This window comes from Chrysochloris asiatica, unplaced genomic scaffold, assembly GCF_000296735.1.
Source record: "Chrysochloris asiatica unplaced genomic scaffold, ChrAsi1.0 scaffold00028, whole genome shotgun sequence".
NCBI lineage: Eukaryota > Metazoa > Chordata > Mammalia > Afrosoricida > Chrysochloridae > Chrysochloris > Chrysochloris asiatica.
The window spans coordinates 153881-177056 of NW_006408546.1; the positions used below are offsets into that span (position 1 = coordinate 153881).

Below are 23176 nucleotides of genomic sequence, written 5' to 3' on the forward strand. Positions count from 1 at the left end.
TGGTGAGTATTTTTATTTCCTTTACATTAAGGTGCAATTCATACTGGGTGGTCTTCAACAGCAAGTATTTTCTTCTTCTTTGCTTCCATATAGCGAATTTGTAACATCTGCATATCACATTTGTCATGAGTCTTCCTCCAATCCTGATGCCACATTTTCATATAATCATCTTCTCAAATTATTTGCTTGTCATACAGAGACTGAATAGATTCCTGGTGTGGCACTGTAGGATCATCACCGGACTGTGAATCACATGACTGGCAGTTCAAACCCACCAACTGCTCCTCAGGAACCCTATACAGGTTCGCTGTGAGTCGGAACAGGCTTGAAGGTACTTAACAACAACAACAACACAGACTGAATAAGTATGGTGAGAGAATAAAACTCCTGGAACACACCTTTCCTTATTTTAAAGCATTCAGTATTCCTTTGTTCTGTACAAATGACTGCCTCTTGGTCTATGTAAAGGTTTCTCATGAGCACAATTAAGTGTTCTGGAATCCAGTTTGTCATAATCCACAGAATTGAAAGCCTTTGCATAGTCAATAAAGCACAAGTAAACTGACTTCTGGTATTATCTATTTTCAACCAAGACCTATCAACATCAGCAATGATATCCCTTGTTCCATGTCTTCTTCTCAATCTGGCTTGAATATCTGGCAGTTCTCTGTTGAAATACTGTTGCAGCAGTTTTTGAATTATCTCAAGCAAAATTTTACTTGCATGTGATGCAAATGATATTGTTCAGTGATTTCCACATTCCATTGTATCACTTCTCTTTGGAATGGGTACAAATATGGATCTCTTCCAATTGGTTGGCCAAGTAGCTGTCTTCCAAATTTCGTGGCACAATTAAGTGAGCACCTCCAGTGTTTTATCAGTTTGTTGAAAGATTTCAATTTGTATTCTGTCAATTCCTAGAGTCTTGTTTTTCACCAATGTCTTCAGTGCAGCTTAGGTGGCTTTCTAAAACACTATTGGTCTCTTGATCATGTGCTACCTCTTGAAATGTTTGAACATGATTATTTCTTTTTGGTACAGTGACTTTGTGAATACCTACCTCCCACCTTCTTTTGATGCTTTCTGCATCATATAATATTTTACCCATGGAATTCTTCAATATTGCAAAGAGGTTTGAATTTTTCCTTCAGTTTTTCTCAGCTTGAGAAATCCTGAGTGTGTTCTTGCCTTTCATTATAATACCTGAAATTGTCTGTTCACCGTGTTTACTTACTCATATCTTCCATTCACTTTAATATCTCTACACTCAAGGACTCAGTTCAGAATCTCTTCTGACATCCAATGGTCTTTTATTTCTTTCTTGTCTTTTTAATAATTTTTTGCTTTCTTCCTGTGTGACACTCTTGATGTCACCCCACACCTCTTCTGGTCTTCAGACATCAGTGTCTAACATATCAAACTTGTTTTGGGGATGGTCTCTAAACTTAGGTGGGATATGTTCAAGGTCATATTTTGGGTTTCGTGGGCTCGATTTAATTTTCTTCAGCTTCAACCTGAAGTTGCACACGAGCAACTGATAGTCTGTTCCCAGGTCTGTCCATGGCCTTGTTTTGAGCTTTTTCCATGGTTTCTTATCACAGATGCAGTCAATTTGATTCCTGTGTATTCCATCTGGTGAGGTCCATGTGTCCATGCTGCCTTTTATGTTGTTGATAAAAGGTACATGCAATGAGTAAGTCACTGGTTTTGCAAAATTCTATACTGTAATCTCCAGCATAATTTCTATCACCAAGGCTATATTTTCCAACTACGTATCTTCCTCTTTGTTTCCAACCTTCACATTCCAATCACCAGTAGTTATCAATATATCTTGATTACATGCTTGATCAATTTCAGATTGAAGCAGCTAGCAGAATTCTTCAGTTTCATTATCACTGGCTTTAGTGGTTGGTGGATGAATTTGAATATTAGTGGTATTAGCAGGCCTTCCTTTGTTGTTGCTGTTTAGTGCCATTGAGTGGCTTCAGCTCATAGCAATTCTGCATAGGGAATAGCTGATGGTTTTGAACTGCTGACTTTATGGTTCACAGTACAGTGCTGATTCTATAACACCACACCAAGAGTTCCAGTCTTCCTTGTAGGTATATGGCTATTATCCTATCACAGACTGCAGTGTACTTCAATATAGATCTTGAAATGTTCTTTTTGATGGTGAATGAGACACCATTCCACTTGTATTTGTCATTCTCCACATAGTAAACCATGTGATTGTTAGATTAAAAATGGCCAATACCAGTCAATTTCAGCTCACTAATGTCTAGGACTTTGAGCTTTATGTGTTCTGTTTCATTCTGACAACTTTCAATTTTCCTAGATTCATACTTTGTACATTCCGTGTTCTGATTATTAATTGATGTTTGCAATCATTTCTCGTTAGTTTTAGCTGGGCCTCATCAGCAAATGAAGGTCCTGAAAGTGTTACTCTATTTGTGTCATCGCGGTCAACTCTACTGTGCTGAGGCAGCCCTTCCCCAATCATATTTTGAGTGCTTTCTAACCTAAGGGGCTCATCTTCTGGCACCGTGTCTGACAATGTTCCTCTGCTATTCAGTGGCTAAACATTCAGAAGTAATCTGCCTCTCCTCCTTTCTAGTTTGTCTGAAACCTGTTCACCATGGGTGACTCTGTTGGTTTTAAAATACAGGTGGCACAGCCTCCAGCATCACATCATCATGAAAGCTACCAAATACAACAAACTGACAGGCGAGTGGTGGTTTGTTTCTTTAGGGTGCCTTAAAAAGGTCAATCAAAACCATGGCTTTCAAGTGCTCTTTAATTCATTGCAGAAAAGCCATCTCAAAGAGCACTGCATTCTTCAGAGAACGGATAGAGAGATGGAAACAGTGCCTTTAGAAGTGAAGTGCATAGCCCTAGATGGAAGACATGGTGAAAAACAAAACTTCACATTTTGATATTTTTGTTAAATAAAGGTTTTTAATGATTTTGTAGCAATACTTTCTGGCTTACTCTTGTTGATTTCCATTGACCCATCAGATGAAAGTGTATAGGAAGGGGTCTGGAATAAGGTTAACTTAGTTGAAAAGTGGTACTTTCTCAGAAGCAGAATCTGAGGTTACTTACAAACTTATCTTTCGACACAGAAAAAAGTTCTTTATAATGAGAACAAAAACAAGTGAATGATCTTTATTCAAGGGAAAAAAATGACTAGAAATCACAACGACAATAGTGGATAATTCTGGGCATGATAAACATGGATGGCTTCATTTCTTTATTAATTTCTTTTACATAAAAATTATCAAAATTTGAAAATCTAAGTGAACAAAGTAAAGAGCCATAAAAATTGGGATGGACAGCCTGGGTCTCCTCTCAGTCTGATAAAAAGTCTTTGGTTTACCTGGGAAAGTCCCATGACCAGGACAGCTGGTCACCCTATAATACCTCCTGTATTGTTTTAACAAATGGGATGATGGGAGAAGGAAAGCTATTTCAGATGTGATTCTAGGCAGTGATAATCAAATTCTGAATTGTTTCTCAAAACCTCCTGAGATGCTTCCTTAACAAGCAGATCCTGGGGTCGACCTCCAGAGTTTCTGAGCCAGTAGCTTTCCAGAGTCTGCATCTTAAAGTACTCCAGGCAGTTCCTACACACTTGCCCCTGTTTCAGGACTCTCTCAGCATGTCTGCCTCCTCTCTACACATTTGGGGTCATTTGAAACCCTCCCTAGGACTCCCAGCGTTCACTGTAAGGGTACCCGTAGTTTACTGCACACCACATGCAGCACTGGAGGGCTGCCACCTCTCCAAGCTGACTGTAAAGAAAGAGTGGTGGGAAGAACTCAAGGAATCCTATTCCCTCCTTTTAAGAACATGCTGGATGCTAAACTCTGACGCAAGCTTATGTTCAAGACTCCCACAGGGAATGAATTCTTCCAAACAAAAGTTTAAATCTGCAAAGTACAGGAATAAGAAAATTCCCTTTCATTACAGAGAAATGACACATACGTCTTCTATTCTTCCCCATTCCTCACTTAGGTTCTACCATTCTCAAACCCTATCTGAGGCAAATTATCCCCCCAAGATCAGAAAGATCTATCATCCCCTCCTATGCATTTCTTTCCACGTGAATGTAAATCTGAAGTGTTCATTCTCTTTGCCTGGACATAATTCAATAGGAAGTAGGTTTCCTCAGAGTAGCTATTTGGCTCAAGTACTTATTGCTAAAATCTGTTACACTACTTTCTATCAGCTGCTTTTCATTAATATATGTACTAGGTTCCCATTTGCTGTGGCTCTGAGCCCAGTATTTCTCAAACTTTGATGTGCGTGTGAATCATCTGGGGATCTTATAAAAATATTGATTCTGATTCAGTAAGTATGCAGGCAGTAAAGCCTGGTATTCTGCAATTCTAACAGGCTCCAAGGTGATGCTAATGCTGTTGGTTCCATGGACCACTGAGAAATAGAAAGACTAGCTGACAGGTAAAATTTTGGTGACTAAATCTGTTTTTTGCCTTTAATAAAATATATGTGAGCATTTGTTCCTATCACAGGGATTAAACTCCTGTGATGCTTTTTCTTGAGATTTGCAAGAAATTTGTAGTGTACCGTTACCTCTGGTCTGGAGTGAGTCAGCAAGTTAGCTGTAGAGCCAAAATTCCTTTTCATTGTAAATTCTTATGCCTGCTATTTATTGCACTGCAAATCATCAGAGCTAAATCCTAAGCAGAAGATTTCGAGATAAAAAAGTACATGTGTAGGAAGGGAAGTGTTTGAAGAAGTCAAGAAAATGATTTTAATTATAAAAATGAGTAGGGGTTTTAACGTGAGAAAATGCAAGTGAGCTGGCTTTGGAACGCTTTATTAAATCAAATCAGAAAACTGTTGTCAGCTGCCAGGATGGATCTCTTAGCTTGAGGGGGAACAAGGAAATTAAAAGAGGCAACTGCTGATAACGTCTTTATAGTTTTGAATTCAACCAAACAGAGTTTGGAGGGTAGATATTAGAGCCTCGTTTTACATTTAGTTGTCTAAGATGCAGAGTGAAATAACTTCTCTGGCTTTTACTATTCACTTTCCAAGACTAAGAAGAAGACAAAATTTGAAAAAGTTTCAAGGTACATATACATTATTTTATAAAGCATGTTACATATATCATTGTTAAGTGCCATTGAGTCAGTTCTGACTCACAGCAACACTGAATAGGGATTTCAAGTAGCGGCTGGGCTTAAACTGCTGAGCCTGTGGTTGGCAGTTCAGTGTTTATCCTATAGTGTCACACCCGGACGCCACAGCTAAAATTAAAAAAAAAACAACTGGGGAAAAATATACAGCAAAATACCAACAGTAGTTGTCTCTGGATGCTGGGACTACATTTATCTTTGCTTATTGTTATTTTGAAGTTTTCTTTAATAAATATATATCATTGTTGTTAAGTGCTGTCAAGTCGGTTCTGACTCATAGTGACTCTGTATACGGTTTCCTAAGTGGCTAGTGAGTTTGAACTGTCGACCTTGTGGTTCAAACCATCCTTGTGGCCGAGTGTTTATCCTACAGTGCCATGCCAGAACTCAAAAAAAAAAGAAAGAAAAGAATATATACATATTACATTATGGTAAAAATACATCTATGTATACATAAGAAGTCCTGGTGTGGCACTGTGGGTTAATACACCAGACTGCAAAGCCATCTGAACTGCAAGGTTGGTGGTTCAAGCTCACCAGCTGCTCCTCAGAAACCCTACACATGGTTGCTATGGGTCAGTACAGACTTGATGGCACTTCACAACAACAACAATGAATAGATAAAGATGACTTCTCTCTTGAGTGAAAATTTCTTGCAAGGGATATTTCCTTTTGGAGTCCTGGTGTGGTGCTGTAGGATAAGCACTAGACTGCCAACCACAAGGTTGGTGGTTTGAACCCACCAGCAGCTCCTTGGAAACCCTATACAGGGTCACTGTTGAGTCTAAACGGATTCAACAGTAATAACAACAATGACATGCCCCACAAAGCTCTTTCTTATTTTTCTCATAGCATATTGACACGACTGTATTCTTACAAAAGTAATGTGCATGCTATACATTTTTATGCCAAGTACACAAGATATTTTCAATATCACTATGCTAGTGAAAAAAAAAAAAAACACCTCAAAAATACAAAAAAGATTAATATCTGTGCTATCTGCATAAAAATTGGTAACCACCTGTCAGGCTGCCTTATGCTGTGATGTTAGAAGCTATGAAAATAAAAACAGGGTCACCAGTATTGGACAGGATTCAACAGAACTTCCAGACTAAGACAGAATAGGAAGAAGGATTTGTTATCTACTTTTGGAAAAAAATCCTAAAAAATGTAACCAGTGAAAATCGTATGGACAGCTGCAGCACATTTTCTGATAGTGCTGAAAGATGAGTCAGGTTGGAAGGCACTCAAAATATTACTGGGAAAGAGCTGCCTGTTCAAGGTATGTAGAGTTGACTTTAATGGCTTGGATGCAGTAAGCTTTTGGAACCTTCATTTGCTGAGGTAGCATGATTCAAAACAAGAAGAAACAGATGCAAACATCCATTAGTAACTGAAATGACATAAGGGAAGAAAGAACAAAGGAAAACTGGAAGTTATCAAAAAGCAAAAACAAAAACCCCACCAAACTGATAACCTAGGCATTAATGAACTGAAATGGACTGGTACTGGTCATTTTGAATCAGACCATCATATGGTTTACTATGCTGGAGTGGCAAACTAAAGATGAATGGTGCTGTATTCATTGTCAAAAGGAACATTTCACGATCTATCCTGAAGAATAATGCTGTCAGTGCTAGGATAATAGCCATACACTTATAGGGAAGAGCAGTTACTATGGCTATTATTAAAATTTATGCAAAACTACTAATGCAAAAATTTTTAAAAAAGAAATTGGAGATTATACCAATTCTACAGTCTGAAATTGATTAAACATGCAATCAAGATGCATTGATAATTATGGGTGACAGGAATGCAAAATTTTGAGACAAAGAAAGTTCAATAATTGGAAAATATGGCCTTGGTGACTGATTCAAATGATGCTAGAGATCACATTGCAAAGGATAGAATTTTGCAAGACCAACAACCTTTCCATGAAAAAATCTTCGTCAGTCCCATAAAGGACAATTATACACACAGACCTCACCAGATGGAATATGTCTGGGGAAAGAGAAGATGCAGAAACTTAGTATTATCTGTCAGAACAAAGCCAAGGGCCAACTAGAGAAAAGATCATCAAATGCTCATATGAAAGTTCAAGTTAAAGCTAAAGAAAACGAAAACAAGTCCATAAGAGTCAAAGCACAAATGACCTCGAGTATATTCTGCCTGAAAGTAGAGACCATCTCAACAGCAGATTTGATGTGCTGAACACTAATGACTGAACACCAGGCAAGTGGCGGGGTACCATCTAGGAAATCACACATGAAGAAAGCAAAAGGTCATTAAAAAGATAGGAAGAAAGAAAATACCAAAATGGAGATGAGAAGAGACTTGGAAGCTTGCTCTTGAACATAGAGCAGCTAAAGCAATTTGAAAAAGTGATATTGTAGAAGAATTGAACAGAATCTCTCAAAAAGCAGCTCCAGAAAACTAGGTAAAGTAATTTAATGAAATATGAAAAAGACTCAGAGTTAAAAAAACAAAAGCACAACCAACATTTCTTAAGCTGAAAAACTGAAAGAAAAATTTCAAACCTTGAGTCGCAATACTGAAGGATTCTATGTGTAAAAAAAAAAAAAAAAAATTCTATGATACATGAAGGATCAAAATAAGGTGGAAAGAATACACAAGATCCTTGTACCAAAAACTACTGGCTGCTGATATTTAACTATTTGAGGAGGTAGCAAACCAGTGTTTCTTAAGGTAGATGGCAAAGCTGCACTGAAAGCCTTGTTGAAAACTGAGAATCCAGAAATGGTCAGAATACCAATGACGATGCTTCAACAAACAGATGCAACACTGGAAGCGTTCGAAAAAACAAAAAAGGAAAACAACTACCTAGCCAACCAACTAGAAGAGATTTATGCCCATTCTAAAGAAATGATCCAATGGAAGGTGGATATTATAAAACAGTATCAGTAAGAATACATGCAAGTAAATTTTTCCAGAAGATAATTTAAAAAGGGCTGTAGCTGCACACTGACTGTAAACTGCCAGAAATTCAAATCAAATCTAGAAGAAGTAAGACAAGGAAGATCCTTGCTGATGTTAGGTGGATCCTGGCTAAAAGCAGAGGATACCAGAAAGATGTTTACCTGAGTTTTTACTATGCAAAGGAATTCAACTGTATGACTCATAACAAATTATGGATAACATTCTGAAGAATAGGAATTCCAGAACACTTAATTTTGCTCATGTGGAACCTGTATATAGACCAAGAGACAGTCATTTGAACAAAACAATGGGAAGTTGCACTATTTAAAATAAAAAAAGGATCCAGGGTTATATCCTTTCACCATACTTACTCAGTCTGTATATTACTGTAGTTGTTAAGTGCCATATGGTTGGTTCTGACTTATAATGACCCGTATAGGGTTTTTCAAAGAATAATTGGTGAGTTTGAACCACCGATCGTGTGGTTAGCAGTCCAGTGTTTAGTATCCTACACTTGCCCATCCTTATCTACCCTGTGAACCGAAGGGATAGCATTGATACTTGATGTGAAGACTCCTTCCCTCTCTGTTGATATTTAGAGCTACTATCTCCATGAGTATAGGTCAAATTCATCAAATTGTAGCAATTTACCCTTGTTTCCTTTATCCAAAACATTTTTTTTTTTTTTAAATTATCTTCCTGTTGTCGAGTTCTGATCATCAAGCCATTGAGGCTAGGTCAAATGGGTACTATCTGTAAGTTTGGGTGTTTTTGTGCGTCTCCCCTCACTTCCTATCAGCTGGATGCTTCACTCTCAGCTCTAGCCTTCTGTGGCTATGTCCTTGTCCATGGGCTCAGGTGTTCCCAGGTCTCACTAGACTTTGGACCAACCAGCCCTACCTCTTATCTCTCTCATCTCCAGGTCAACGGGAGTCCATGGAACGTGGCTGAACTCAGCCCATCTCTTTATTGCTCCCTCTTTCACTCACCAGTAGACCAACGTGGTTGTCAGCAAACTTACATGGCTGCTCATGTGTTCCCTTTGAGTTTCAGTCCTAGAGGGGGGTTTGTCTTGAGGGAAGCCATGGTCTTTTTATCACCTCACATGTAGGCAAAAAATGGACAATGAAAAAAGGAAGACTGAAGAGGAAATGGACCAGCCTGCAGCAGCTAGAGGAACAGAAGATACTTCTTGAAAGAAAGACCAGCAGGAAAAGTCAAAAACAAAAACAGCAGTCTGACTGACTACCACAAGAACAAGCAAGTTGTTCACCAGGGAGCCATCAAGTCATGCCATCAAGTCCTTTCAGGACAAACCCCTTTCCAAGACTGAAAATCAAACATGTAATCTTGCTAGCAACCATGCTGATCTACCGACAAGGGGAAGTGGAGGAAAAGCAGCAATGAAGACATGGGCTGAGTCTGACCACATTCAATAGACTCTCGTCAACCTGGAGTGAGACCTGGTTGGCCAGCAGTATGGTGAGACCTGAGGACTCCTGAGCCCATGGACAGGGACATAGTCACAGAGGACTAGAGTGGAGAGTGAAGCATCCAGCTTATACATAGTGAAGGGAGATGCACCAGAACACCCATACTTGCAGAGAGTACCCATTTGACCTAGCTTCAGTGGCTGGATGGTCAGAACTTGACTAGAGGAAGAAAGAAGATAAAAAAGTGTAATCCTCTACCTATACTTATGGATGTAGTAGCTTAAAAGAGGGAACAAATCCTCACAGCAAGGATCATTCCCACCCCCTCTGTACACAAGATTCACAGGGAAGGGCAACTTAGACATTGGCTACCCAAAGTGATGGTGGTGGGGGCTATAAAGGCATGAAGTGACTGGTTTACAAGTTTTCAAGAGGGAGTTTTGTTTCAGAGGGTGCAGGGGAAGGCAGAATCTCCACTGAATGGTTTTCAACCTGTCTAGATAGGGCTGGTGAAAGGAGATGGGGATAAGACTCTTGTGGTTCAATATTGAATAATTATTATCAGGACTGATTGTGATTGTTGCACATGTAAAGGTAGACATTTTGTAACAAAAGGAGGGGAGTGGTTGAACTTGCAGTTCAGGAGCAGTGGACCCTGGGACTATCAAGGAAGAAGAGAGGAGTGTGGGACCCTATCCAGAGAAGCAGAGATGCCAGAGATGGAGGCAGACATGATGACATGTTAAGATGGAGTGGCTGGGACCTCTAGGCTCATGGAGAGAAAGGGGCTGTGTGCTGGCGGCTGGTGGGCAGGCTTACAGGGTATGTCCTTTGGTTGTTTGAATGATTATATATTCCTGAGTGCTTTGGTGTACACCCAGAACAAAACAAAACAAAAAAACAGAGGGAATAGAAACAAATGCTGTTGAATGATGACACATGGAGAGGATTGTAGTCATTGCCATTGCAGTGAAATGGAATACGACCAGATGAGTGTAAAGCTGATGTACTCCCATGTAAACTATCACTCAATTTGCAATAAAAACTTTTTTTTAAAAAAAGTACATTCCGAGTCACTATAACTGAAGTAGAAATACAAATTCTCAGTAAAGGACTGAACAGGATTGAGCTAGTTCAAATCCCTGGCAGCAGAAAATTTGATAACAATATAGGCAGCTATTGGCATTATGACCCTCTGCCATCCCTGGATCACTGCCTTCTTTCTTGATGTCCCAGAGACCACAAAGAGGAAGAACATGGTGGGGTAATTGCTCCAACATATCCCAGGAGCTGTGAGCTAGAATTCTAATGTCTAAACCCTCTCTTCTTAAGCACACACCCTGTCAACTCCTTACCTTAGAAACAGAATACAAACATGAGGGATTGCTAAAGTCTTTATCCTGTCAAAAACTGACAGTAACACGAGTAACATGGAGAAAAACTAATTTTACAATAGACCACCCATGTCTATCACAAAGTCTGAAGTGTGAGAACTTTTTCTGTCTCATATTTTTCTTTTTTGCCCAAATTGAAGAGTAATGAGAAAACTGCAGACTGACTGTTGTAGAAAGAGTCTCCACATACACGGATAGTCAGGGGTCGGCAGGGGGTATGCGTTTTCTTCTATTTGATGAAGAAATAAATGTCCAGCTGTTTCAACTTTGTGATGTGGAAATAAGAACTTGTATATAATTTAATAGGAATATTATAACACAATGATTAATGCAATCAAGAAAAAAAAGGTAAAAACAATTGCATTTTTCTCTCTTGAAATGAGTGATTCTGGTAAACAGGATTATTCAACTTGAAATAATTAGGTTTCTGGTTCCCAGAATTTAGATCTTACCTGTCACTGCAAACTATCTAAATTGTTATAAGTATGTATGTGTGTGTGTGGTATCAATAAAACTAAAAACATTTATAAAACATTCCTTTTCAAAACTTATACTTACTTTCTAACAAGGAAGGAATCTAATATATTTGTAATACAACTTAGATATAAGTAAAGATGTTTACATCATTAAAAAAAAAAAAAAAGAAATGGTATATTTGGCTTTGAATGCTGCATATACCATGGGCTGTCAGAAGAAGCAACAAATTTGTCTTGGGGTAAGTACAACCAGGATACTCCCTAGAAGCCAAGATGGTGAGACTCTGGTTTACTTGAGACTGTTACGAGGAAGAACCAATCCCTGGAGAAGGACATCATGCTTTAAGAAGACCCTTAAAGAGATGGACTGACTCAGTGGCTACAACAATGGGCTCAAACATACTTACAACTGTGAGGATGACACAGGATGAAGCAGCTTCTCATTCTGTTATACTTAGGGTATAAGCTGGAAGCACCTTGTCGGCACCTAGCAACACCACGTTAATACTAAGGTTGTGATTGTGTTTTAAAGTGTTGAACCAAGGCTAGGTATCTAGAATCTTTAAATTCCCAATCATTCATTTGTAATCAATATTTTCTGCTTCACATATAGCAACTGACATTTATGAACTTTAAAATGCTTTCAAATAGTGAGGTCCATTCTCTTTCTACCAGAATTTGCAATACGCCCACATTAAAAACTCCCATGCTTTACCTCCTATCCACATTGACCTTTGGAAGGCATAGTTCTTCATTTGATTTCTGTAAACATGTTATAACCTGAATTTTCTGGTAATGTACAACGCAGGAGATATCATTCTGAGAGGAAGATACATGCATGAAGAATACTTGCAAAATCAGCAGCATTAGAAAGAACTCTGCCAGGTACCTTTAAGATGGTAATATTCCAGGTAAAGCTCTCCACTGCTTTTTGTAGTTTTCTTTCCTTCAGACCTTCCTTTGTGCCTATGCTGTGCAAGTGTTCGTGGAATTCCATGGCTGAAAGACATTATTTAAAAAAGGAAAGAAATATATTATTTCCCCATCAAATCTGTGGCAATGAACCAGTAACATCGATTGTTTTTTTAGGTACATTGAAAACGATTCTAACCTCCAGTGGCATTTCATAAATGTGCCTATTTAAGAAGGTATAATGCTTAATCTGGCTATATACTAGACCCAAGATTAAGTTGCTTGTTCAAACTGAAATTTAAGTAAGTTTCTCCTTTCCAAGAGCTGAAACACAAACCAATCAGTTAATTCTCCAAGAAACAGAAACCTAAACCAACCAATTAGGATTTGCCTGCTCAGTTTAACAAAGTTTAAAAATTTTCCCTTAGTTCCAAATAAGGAAGAAAAGTCTGAAATTCTCCCAGTACAGTGTCAATCAATGTTCCTCTTGTGTCTGTGCTTGCAAAAACCCTTCCACTTTGTACCAAGATTTGGAGTGCTTGTCTGGCTTCTAGACCAGACATTACCCAATTTATTAATTGAAAAATAAAGCTTATGAGCTCATACACAAATTTAATATGGAAACTAAATTTTTAGCAGGTGCCAGGGGGAGAAATGCTGAAAATTCCTAATGTCCGCAAGGTGGAAGGCATCGTAAAGATCAGTAGTAGTTCTTCATGGTTTTAAAGGTAGACAAGGTGAATATGATTTTAGAGATGAGGAAGACGAGTCTCAACAAGTTTCAGAGATCAAAGTCTGTAGAGGTAGTAGGAGGAAGAGCTGAAACCAGACCCCAGGTCTTTGGAGTTTCAGTCAGGTTTGTTGTTGTTAAGTGCCATCAAGTTGGTTCCAAGTCATAACGACCCTGTCTAGGATTTCAGAGGAACGGCTGGAAGGTTTGAACCTCCAACCCTGTATTTCAAACAACTTTATGCTTCTCCTACAGCACCACCTCCCTAAACGTGCAAAAGTAGGTTTCTGTACAATGCAGGATGTAATGTTGGCAACAAGGGATGAAGAATGAAAAATGGTGTACTTTTTTGTGTGTCAATCTTAGGTCAGATACCAGGCAAATTGTAAATGACAGGGGCTGGGGAGAAAGACCATGTTCCCTAACTCTGCATTTATATTATGACTTTTACCAGGATTTACACATGAATATTCTCTGGTGGTAGTGGTTATGTGCCGTGGAGTCAGTTCCGATTCACAGCGACCCTGTACAGGGTTTCCGAGGCTGTAAATCTTTACAGGAGCAGAAAGCCTCAAGAGGCTCCTCACTGCAGCAATGTCTTTGGGCACAAAACAGCTTTGATGCCCTCCTGCTAAAATTCCTTTGATTCAGACATGCAAAATCACACTCATGTTTTTTTTAAAAAAAGAAAAACTGTGGTAAAAATATGTAACTAAACATTTACCATTTCAATAATGTTTAAGTGTATAATTCAGTGACATTCATTACAGCCACCATATTGCACAACCATCATCACTATCTATTTTTTAAATGTTTGTCATTACGCTCAAATAGAAACTCAGTAGTGATCCTCTATTCCCCCCTTTCCCTCAGCCCCTGGGAGCCACAAATTGACTTTTGCCTCTATGTATTGGTCTTTTCACAGTATGACATATAAGTGGGGTCATACAGCATTTGTCCTTTTCTCCGCCTTATTTTATTCAATGTTTCATCAAGCTTCATCTATGTCACAGCATGTATCAGAACTTCTCTTTAAGGTTGAATAATATTCTATGGTATGGATATATCACAGTTATTTTTATCCATTCATCATTTGCTAGATGGGTTGTTTCAACTTTTTGCCAATTGTGAATGCTGCAGTGAAGACTGGTGTAGATATATCTGTTTGAATCCCTTGGAGTGCAATTCCTAGGTCATATGGTAATTCTACGTTTAACTTCTTGAGGAATTTCCAAACTGCTTTCCACAGTGACTATATCATTTTATATTCCAACAATCAATGGATGAGGGCTCTAATTTTTCTACATAGGACTTTGAACATCTTTTCATGTGTTTATTGTCTTGGTGAAATATCTATTAAAGTCCTTTGCCCATTTCTAAATTGGGTGTTTTTTTCCCTTATTGTTGAGTTGTAGGTATTCTTTATATATTCTCGATATGAAACTTTTTATCAAATATATATTTTTCCTATGCTGTGAGTTGTTTCTTCATATTTTGTTAAATTCCTTTGACACACATACATTTTTAGTTTTGATGAAATAAACTTATCAGTTTTGTCTTCTGTTGGTTGAACTTTTGGTGTGGTAGCTGAAGAATTTATTGTCAAAAATTGGGTCTTAGAACAAACAAGATGGCTGTGATGGTAGACATGCAGTAAGGAGCTCCATCAGCAACAACACAGAATACTGCACCAAGCAGGCACAGGGGATGGTCCCAGAACTCTGAACCACATATAAAGGAATATTTAGAAGGTTGGAAGGCTTACAGCTAGGGGAATTTGCAGCAGAAGCAAGATATCCAATGCTTTCTAATTCAAGACACTCAGCTGTTCCCAGAGCTACCATCTTGGGTGGGACCAAGCAGGAGAAGGATCAGAGCAGCCAGGGATGCCTGACAGAACTGCGGAGATAAAGGTGTAGACATTCTGTTCTTTTCTCTTTTTTTGTATCTGTTCATTGGTCTCTCACTGTCTGCACACCTCTATTCTGGTAACTAGAGGGGGTGCCTAAGCAAGTAGACACCCCAACCTTGCCCCCGGAGGCTTCTACTAGGCATGCACATAGACCTCCTCAAAATTTAAAGTGACAGTTTCCATTTAAAACCAAACAGTACTGCAAAATGGCCACAGCCAGCCCTGAACTCTTTATTGCTAGGAAAAAGGCCTGAATGGGGACTGTGGAGCAGGACTGGCAAACTATAAAGGAAATAGGCCAAAAATTAAATCCTGAGTTACGTCAAAACGACCAACAGTGGCATCTTGAAATTTCTCAAGAAGAAGAGTGAAAAGGGAAGCCCATCTCCTGTTCACAAATACCTGGAGGCAATCAGAAAGCATAAAAAATACCAAAATACATACCCATCTAACTATTAAGGCCACAGATAACTCCTGAATATGCCCCCAAAACAGAAACAGACGACCATATTAGCACATGTCCAGAAATGAGATAAAGTGACTGAGGCAAATGAGCTGGAAGCAGACCTACACTCCATACTGAAAGATGGGCAGGCTTTGGAAATGCCTGAGAAGGAATTCAGAAAAAATGATTGTAAAATGTATCAAAACACTATAAAATGGAGTTGAGAAAAATAAGGAAGAAGTCAGGAAAGTAGTACAGAAACAATCAAATAAAATAGATACAGCATTGGAAACAATTCAAAACCTACAGAAAGAGGTCCAAACGATAAATAATAGAATATAAAAAATGTACAATATACTGAAAGGGCAAAGGAACAGAACTGAAGAGATAGAAGCCAGAACTGGTGAGCTAGAAGATAAATTTCTCAACGCTACTAAGATAGAAGAGCAAATACAAAAAAGGATAAAAAAATCTGAAGAAGGACTAAGATTCATGTTGGACAATATGAAGAGGAATAACTTAAGAATTATTGGCATTCTGGAACAGAAAGAATCACACAAGTCTACAGAAGAGATAGTTGAAGAGCTGCTGGAAGAAATTTCCCTAACATTCTGAAAAGCAAAAAATAAGCATTCAAGAAGCTCAACAAACCCCAGGAAGGACAGACCCTAAAAGAAAATCACCAAGACATATAATAATCAAGCTCTCCAAAACCAAAGATAAGGACAGAATCCTGAAAGCAGCTAGGGAAAAGAGAAGTGTAACACACAAAGGCAAGCAAATCAGACTAAGCTCGGATCTTTCAACAGAAACCATGCCAGCAAGAAGGCAATAGGGAAACATATATAAAACCCTGAAAGAAAGAAAAAAAACCGCCACCCAAGAATCCTCTACCCAGCAAAGGTGTCCATCAAATATGAATGTGTAATTAAAACATTCCAGGATAAACAGAAGCTAAGGGATTTTGCCTAAGGCAACTCTGCTATGAAAAACATCCTAAAGGAAGTTCTGTGGACTGAGAACCAACAAGAACACACAACAACCACAGAATGACGTACATGGCAACATTACCCTGAACTCAATCGACAAATGGAAGAGTCAAGAACAGAATAAAATGATAAGAACAGAGGATCCGGGAGGTCAGTCTATGATCAAAACAATCACAATGCGAAAGAAGGTAAATACAGAGGAACAGAGATCCAGGTGGTGAGAAGGTCAGGTAGATTACAGGATAAAACAGACTGTCTTAAATGGAGGGAAGAGTTAATGGAGTATAAGGTAACCACAACAGTGGGGTTAGGGGTGAGGGGTTTAGTTAGGGTGTTGGGGAGGGCAATACAAGAAGGGGAGGGGATGGAAGAACAAGATAGATAGGGGAACACTGAGACAAGTTTGCATGGCCTAAATGGGACAGAGGTAAACAGTAATGCATGTTTAACCTTGGAACACCAGGGTTCTGTGATACAGGGGTCTAGGCATAGTTTGAAGAGGAGAAATAATATTAAAATGCTTGACTGTCTTATGAATATTGGCTTCACTTGCCTACTATTGTAAAATAAACACTTGTGTGGAATAGAAAGGAATGTTGGGAAACATGATTAGAGAAAACTTGTAAGCCCGTCTTCAGCCTATAACTGATTGGAATACCTAAAAGGGGCTCTAGAACTTGCCCTGTGAAATAGGCCTCTTGCAAAGCCTTTGCAGAGTATACAATCTTAGGTGGAATCCTGAGTCCCATCTAGAACCTTATGAGGTGGGACGTTCCCACTAGCAAGAACAAGCACATCAGACTGGAATAGCTAGAGCAACAGAAGATACACCTTCAAAGAAAGATCATCTGGAAAACCTCAAAACAAAAATGTCAGCATGACTGGCTACTACAAGAATATGCAAGCTGTTCACCAGGAAGCCATCAAGGCAAGTAATCAAGTTCCTTCAGGACAAACTCCCCTTTAAGACTGAAACTCAAAGGGAACATATGAAAAGGCATGTAAGTTTGCTGGCAACCACACTGGTCTACTGGTGAGTGGAAGAGAGGGAAAGGCAGCAATGAAGAAATGGGCTGAATTCAACCACAATCCATTGACTCCCACTGACGTGGCGATAAGAGAGAGAAGAGGAAGGGCTGGTTGGTCCAAAGTGTGGTAAGACCTGGGAACACTTGAGCCCATGGACAAGGACATAGCCACAGAGGGCTAGAGCTGAGAGTGAAGCATCCAGCTCATATAAAGGAGATGCACAGAACAACCAAACTTGCAGACAGAACCCATTTGACCTAGCCTCGATGGCTTGATAATCAGAACTGGACTAGAGGAAGATTACAAAAAAAAAAGAAATGTTTTCGATAAAGGAAACAAGGGTAAATTGCTACAATTTGGTGAACCTGATCTATACTCATGGAGGTAGTAACTCTAAATACCAACAGAGAGGGAAGGCGTCTTCACATAAAGCACAGGGTGGATAGGGACGGTCAACTTAGGCATTGGCTACCTAAAATGAGGGGGAAATAAAGGCATGAAGTGACTGGCTTACAAGGTTTCAAGAGGGAGTTGAGTTTAAGAGTATGGGGGGAAGAAAGAGTTCCCACTGAATAGCTATCATCTTGTCTAGATGAGTCTGGTGAAAAGAGACTGGGATAAGACTCATAAGATTCAATAGTGAATAACTGTTATCATGACTATTTGCGACTTTCACAGTTGTAAAGGTAGAAGTTTTGTAACAAAAACAGGGGAGTGGTTAATCTTACAGTCCAAGAACAGAGGACCCTAGGACCATCAAGAGGTGGAGTGGCTGAGGACTCTAGATTCATGGAAAGAGAGGGACTAAGAGCTGGTGGCCAGGAAGCCAACTTGCAGAATATGACCTTTGGAGGTGTAAATTATTATATATACCTGAGTGGGGTTTTTTTTTTTGTTTGTTTGTTTTTTGTTTTTACACAAAAACTAAAATGAATGGAGAGAAATTCTGTTGACTGATAGCACATGGAGGGGATTATAATCATTGTAATGAAACAAGGTGTCTGATTTGTTGAATGTAAAACTGATGATATGCCCTGTAAACTTTCACTCAATCCACAATAAAAACCATTTAAAAAAAAATTGGGTCTTGAAGCATTATTCCTGTTTGCTCCTATGAGTTTCATGGCTTTGGTCATTATATTTAGGCCATCAACCCATTTTGTGTTAATATTTTGAACATGGTGTTAGCTATGTGTCCAACTTTATCCTTCTGCATGTGGAGATTCACTTATCTCAACACCATTTATAGAAGAGACTATTGTTTTCCCCTTAAATGGCCTTGACACCTTGGTAAAAAATCAGGTGACCATAGATGTGTGGTTTTATTTCTTACTTTATAATTCTACTAAATTGGTCTACATGTTTATACTTAAACCAGTACCAGATTGTTCTGACTACTGTAGCTTTAGAGTATGTTTTGAGATTCGGGAATGTGAGTCCTTCTACTTTGCTCTTTTTCAAGATTGCTTTGGCTATTCAGAGCCCCTTGGAATTCCATATAGATTTGAGAATTGAACTTTTCATTTCTGCAAAATAAGCTACTGACATACTCATTACTTTTAAATAACACGTTATTTTCTATTTTAAAACTACATTATATTACTAAGTTTGATGATTTATGTTATTCATCATGCTTGGATTCCTGAACAAATTTTTGTTGTTTCCAAAAGTCAAATCTATGCTCAAAATAATACAGATTTGTCACCATGGGGGCTAGTCTAAATATTGCTATGCATCCTATTTCTAAAGAATGATTGTGAAAAGTTTCCACATATGGTAATATCATGCCTCCATCCAGTCATACAAGCACCCATTAAGTGTCTAGTACACACCAGGCACTGTTATAGGGCCTGAAATGTAGCAGGGACCAAAACAGACTGAAAACCAAAAGCTTACATTCCAGTGGGGGAGATAGACAATAAAGCATATCCTATATAGAAAGAGAGCGGGAGAAAGATGAGGCTTTCTACTCCCGTAAAGATTTACACCCTCGGAAACCCTGTACAGGGTTGCTATGGGTCGGAACCGACTTGACGGCACTTAGCAACAACAACAACATACAGAAAGAGAATGTCAGATGGTGAAAATAAAATAAAAATAAAGCAGAGAGGTTGAAAGTCACGATGAAGATGGAGAACATATCCAGTAGATATAGGAGGACCACCGTTAGTGGGGCATTTTGAAAAATCTAAGATACTGCTAACTGTCTACCTGAAAGAAGGAAAGAAAGATGGAGGAAAGCAGGCAGGCAATATAGTCAAGAGTCTTTTTTTTTTTTTTAATGATTGGCCCAACTCACATATAGATTTATTTGCATATAATCTATATATTAAACAAGATATTTTCTTGTATGCTTCCTTGTTTTTACTTCTATTAAAAGGTACCTAACACAAAACTCAATCAGGAATATTGAGGAATACTTCAAGTGGTAAAATTGAACTATTAGCTAAGATTTCATCAGTGTTGGTTTTTCAGAACAGTTTTCTGTTTCTATAGTTAGCAGTCAGTATCCATAGCACTGAGATACAAAAGGTCACATCATTTTGGATAATGAAAGTAATTCTTGATGCTTAAAGTAATTACACTAATTGTTAAGTCAATAACATTTATTGATCACACACCATGTGCAAGTCATTTGATGTATGCTGCTCTGAGTCCCACTAAAATTGACGACTTACATATGCTGAACACTCTAAGAAACTACAGAGTTTTTTAGGAGCATGAGCAGCAAACAGGCCTAAGTGATACATGAGCAACTCTTTCATCAAAAAAACTTTTATAATTTTGTCCTTGAATATAAGAGCTGCTTTTAGAGACCCAAGTCCAGCAAATATTGCAATAGCATTAAAGAATGACTGGAGAAGACATAGCAATTGCTTTTAAAAAAATCAACTCCAATATAAACTCTGTAGGTGTAATATCCAATCAGGATCTTTGTACTAAGAAACAAATATTACATGTGGGAGATTTAGTAGGCCTATAAGGACTATATATTCTAATGTGAAACTATACAAAATAAAACTACAAATAACTGGTAATTATTTTGAATTATTTACTCTTACAACATACAGTAAGAATAATAAATTACATAAATTTAAATTTCTGGAAAAAACTGAAGAATCCCATTATGTGTTTTCACTTAGGTAACTAGATAGAAAATGAAACGATAATATGGTAGAGTTGGAGTCCTGGTGTGGAACTGTAGGGTAAGCACTGGACAGATAACTGCAAGGTCAGGGGTTCAAACCCACCAGGTGCTCCTAGAAAACCCTAAACAAGGGCGCTATGAGTTGGAACTCTCAGGAGCACTCAACAACAACAACATGGTAGAACTGGATCATGGGGATATGGGAAGTTAAAGAAAGTCTATCTGCTTAGCTCCTATCTTCGGACAATTTCCCAGATAGAGAGGAAGTAGAAATCAGAGGAAAAGGCACCAAGCATGACGAAGTCACCATCTTTTGGTGTGAACTGGGTCTCAGGATGCCTAGAAACAACATCTGGCTGCTGTTGTTGCTACTGGCCAGCTACCATAGATTCGTTACCATTCTGCCTTCTTGTTAACTCCCCTAATAAACTGCACTGATAGGTTTACCTAAAGTAAATATTTATTCTTCTTTTTTTTTTTTTTTCCATTTCACCTGCTTAATTATCATCAGTGTTTCTCTCTTTGCCTATAAATGCAGCCAATAATTTAGTGGCAGCTCAAGTTTGAGAAGGGGAGCTGGGGAATAATCCCCATAAGCAAGCTTTTAATGATGGTTATTAGGCGCCTCCTTTACAATTCTTAAAAGGATAAGAAAAACGATTATGGTACTAGGAGAACTAGCTTCTCTTTCTCAGCAAGTGTAAAGAATGGAACGTGGCTGCTATCACTCCCTCAGTAGATGAACCAAGGACTCTTCCCGCACAGGGCCCAGTGGGTGCTGCGGGAAGAGATCTTCAAAGACAGAACAGAGAGGCTAAAATACAAGCAGTTTTCAGTGATGAACTACTACTCTAAAAAGCTGACACATCCCTGAAAACAATTTGAATTTTACCAGTCCTGGAAAAATGTCTTTAATCTGCAATATCAATATTTCAGAGTTTCTAAGGAGCTCTGGAGTCCTGGTGTGGCACTGTGGGCTAATGCGCTGGACTGCAAAGTCGATTTGGGCCACAAGATTGGCTGTTCAAGTACTACCAGCTGCTCCTTGGAAATCCTATATAGGATCACCATGGGTCGGAACTGACTCAACAGCACTTAATAATATAATAATAAGGAGCTCCAGTAGTGCAATGGTTACAAATCAGCCTGTGAACCTCAAGATCAGCAGTTCGAAACTACCAGCTACTTCACGGGAGAAATATGAGGCTTTCTGCTCCCATAAAGATTTACAGCCTCAGAAACTATGTAAAGGTCGCTATGAGTCAGAACCAACTCCACGGCACATAACCACCAACGACCACCACCAAATTACAGATTTAAACCAAAAAAGGCTCTGATATGCTTAGAGAAGGTGGCTCTCAGCAGATGCTGCCAGAGCTCTGCATGGTGAGCCTATGGAAAGCTACCAGGAAGATACTTGGGGGAAGCGGACGAGAGGAGGATCTCTTCTGCTGTTTCTGCTGTGGCTGCTTAGTGATGGAGGTAAGAATTCCCACTGTGAAAACAATCTTCAGCTTTAGAAATAGAAACCCAGCCAATAATAGTGAGGGAATAAGGAATGGCTTATCTTTTTTTTCTTTTCAGAAGCAAGTTCTATCTCTCTGTATGTTTCTAGGATCTTCCAAATGCTAGGCCATCCCATTTGCACTGTAAATTTGTATATTTTAACGTCATGATTAACCAAATAATTATATTTCTGTTTATTAGTGAGTGCCTCATAATCTGATTTAAACACAGAAGCATTATTCCAGCCTTAATAAAGCCTGGCCTTGATCATATTTTACTGAAGGAAGACATTTAACATTCACGGCAGCTGTTTAAAAAAAAAAAAGACATGAAGGAAAGGAACCATGACTCCTTGACTCAAAACCACGCTGCCAAGTCAAGAGCTAACAGTTGATTCTAGCCAAAGAAATGGACACCTTATAAGTTTTAGTAGCGTTTACTTGAAAACTTATTTACTAACTAGGTAAATAACCTTTGAAAAGTTTGGCACGTTATGCAACTGCAACTTACTATATTATTTAGCATTAATAAATGAGGGGGTGTCAAAAAGTGTGTTGAAAATGTTTTCATTCCATTTTTCCCCATGAACTTTTCAAGGTCCCCCCATACAGGGCATGTTTAAAGGTATTAAAGTTTGAAGGGTGTGAGGACCCTACACAAACAAATTCACTCAAAAGCACAGGAAAATGGATTAAAGCTTGGGGGTAAATTCTGTTCAGAAAGCAGCAAACAGCAGGGTCTCACTCAGATCTGGCTGGGCCAGGTGTGGCTGCTCATTTGATGAAAAAATGACTTTTGAGCCTTAGATTTCTGTGCCAAAAACCATACAATTCCGTTGCTCTCCCTCCATGACCCAAAGTTTCTACTCTGAGGGAAAAGCTAAGGGTTATTTTCTTCATGAATGTTAACCAAAGAGAAAACCCACTCAAATTCCTTTGTGGTAATGAACTTGAGAACCAAGAAAATAAATAACAGCTTGTCAAGCAGCCAAGAGAAGACAAATGAAGAATCCATAGTCAGATGTCTATGAGAGTTCAGTTCAATTCTGGTTTAAAGTAAGTGAAAGACACTTGCAAATGATACCCACGTGACCTGGATCGGAT

At 38.7% G+C, this 23176-nt stretch overlaps 1 protein-coding gene across 1 annotated transcript in view; it reads right to left on the bottom strand.

Moving 5' to 3' along the window:
• PLCL2 (phospholipase C-like 2) overlaps positions 1-23176 on the bottom strand; it is a 247028-nt gene that overhangs the window by 15332 nt on the left and 208520 nt on the right. Inside the window, exon 5 of the mRNA XM_006840000.1 lies at positions 12292-12401. Within this exon, the coding sequence (XP_006840063.1) occupies positions 12292-12401 (110 nt within the window). The remainder of the gene's footprint in view (positions 1-12291; positions 12402-23176) is intronic.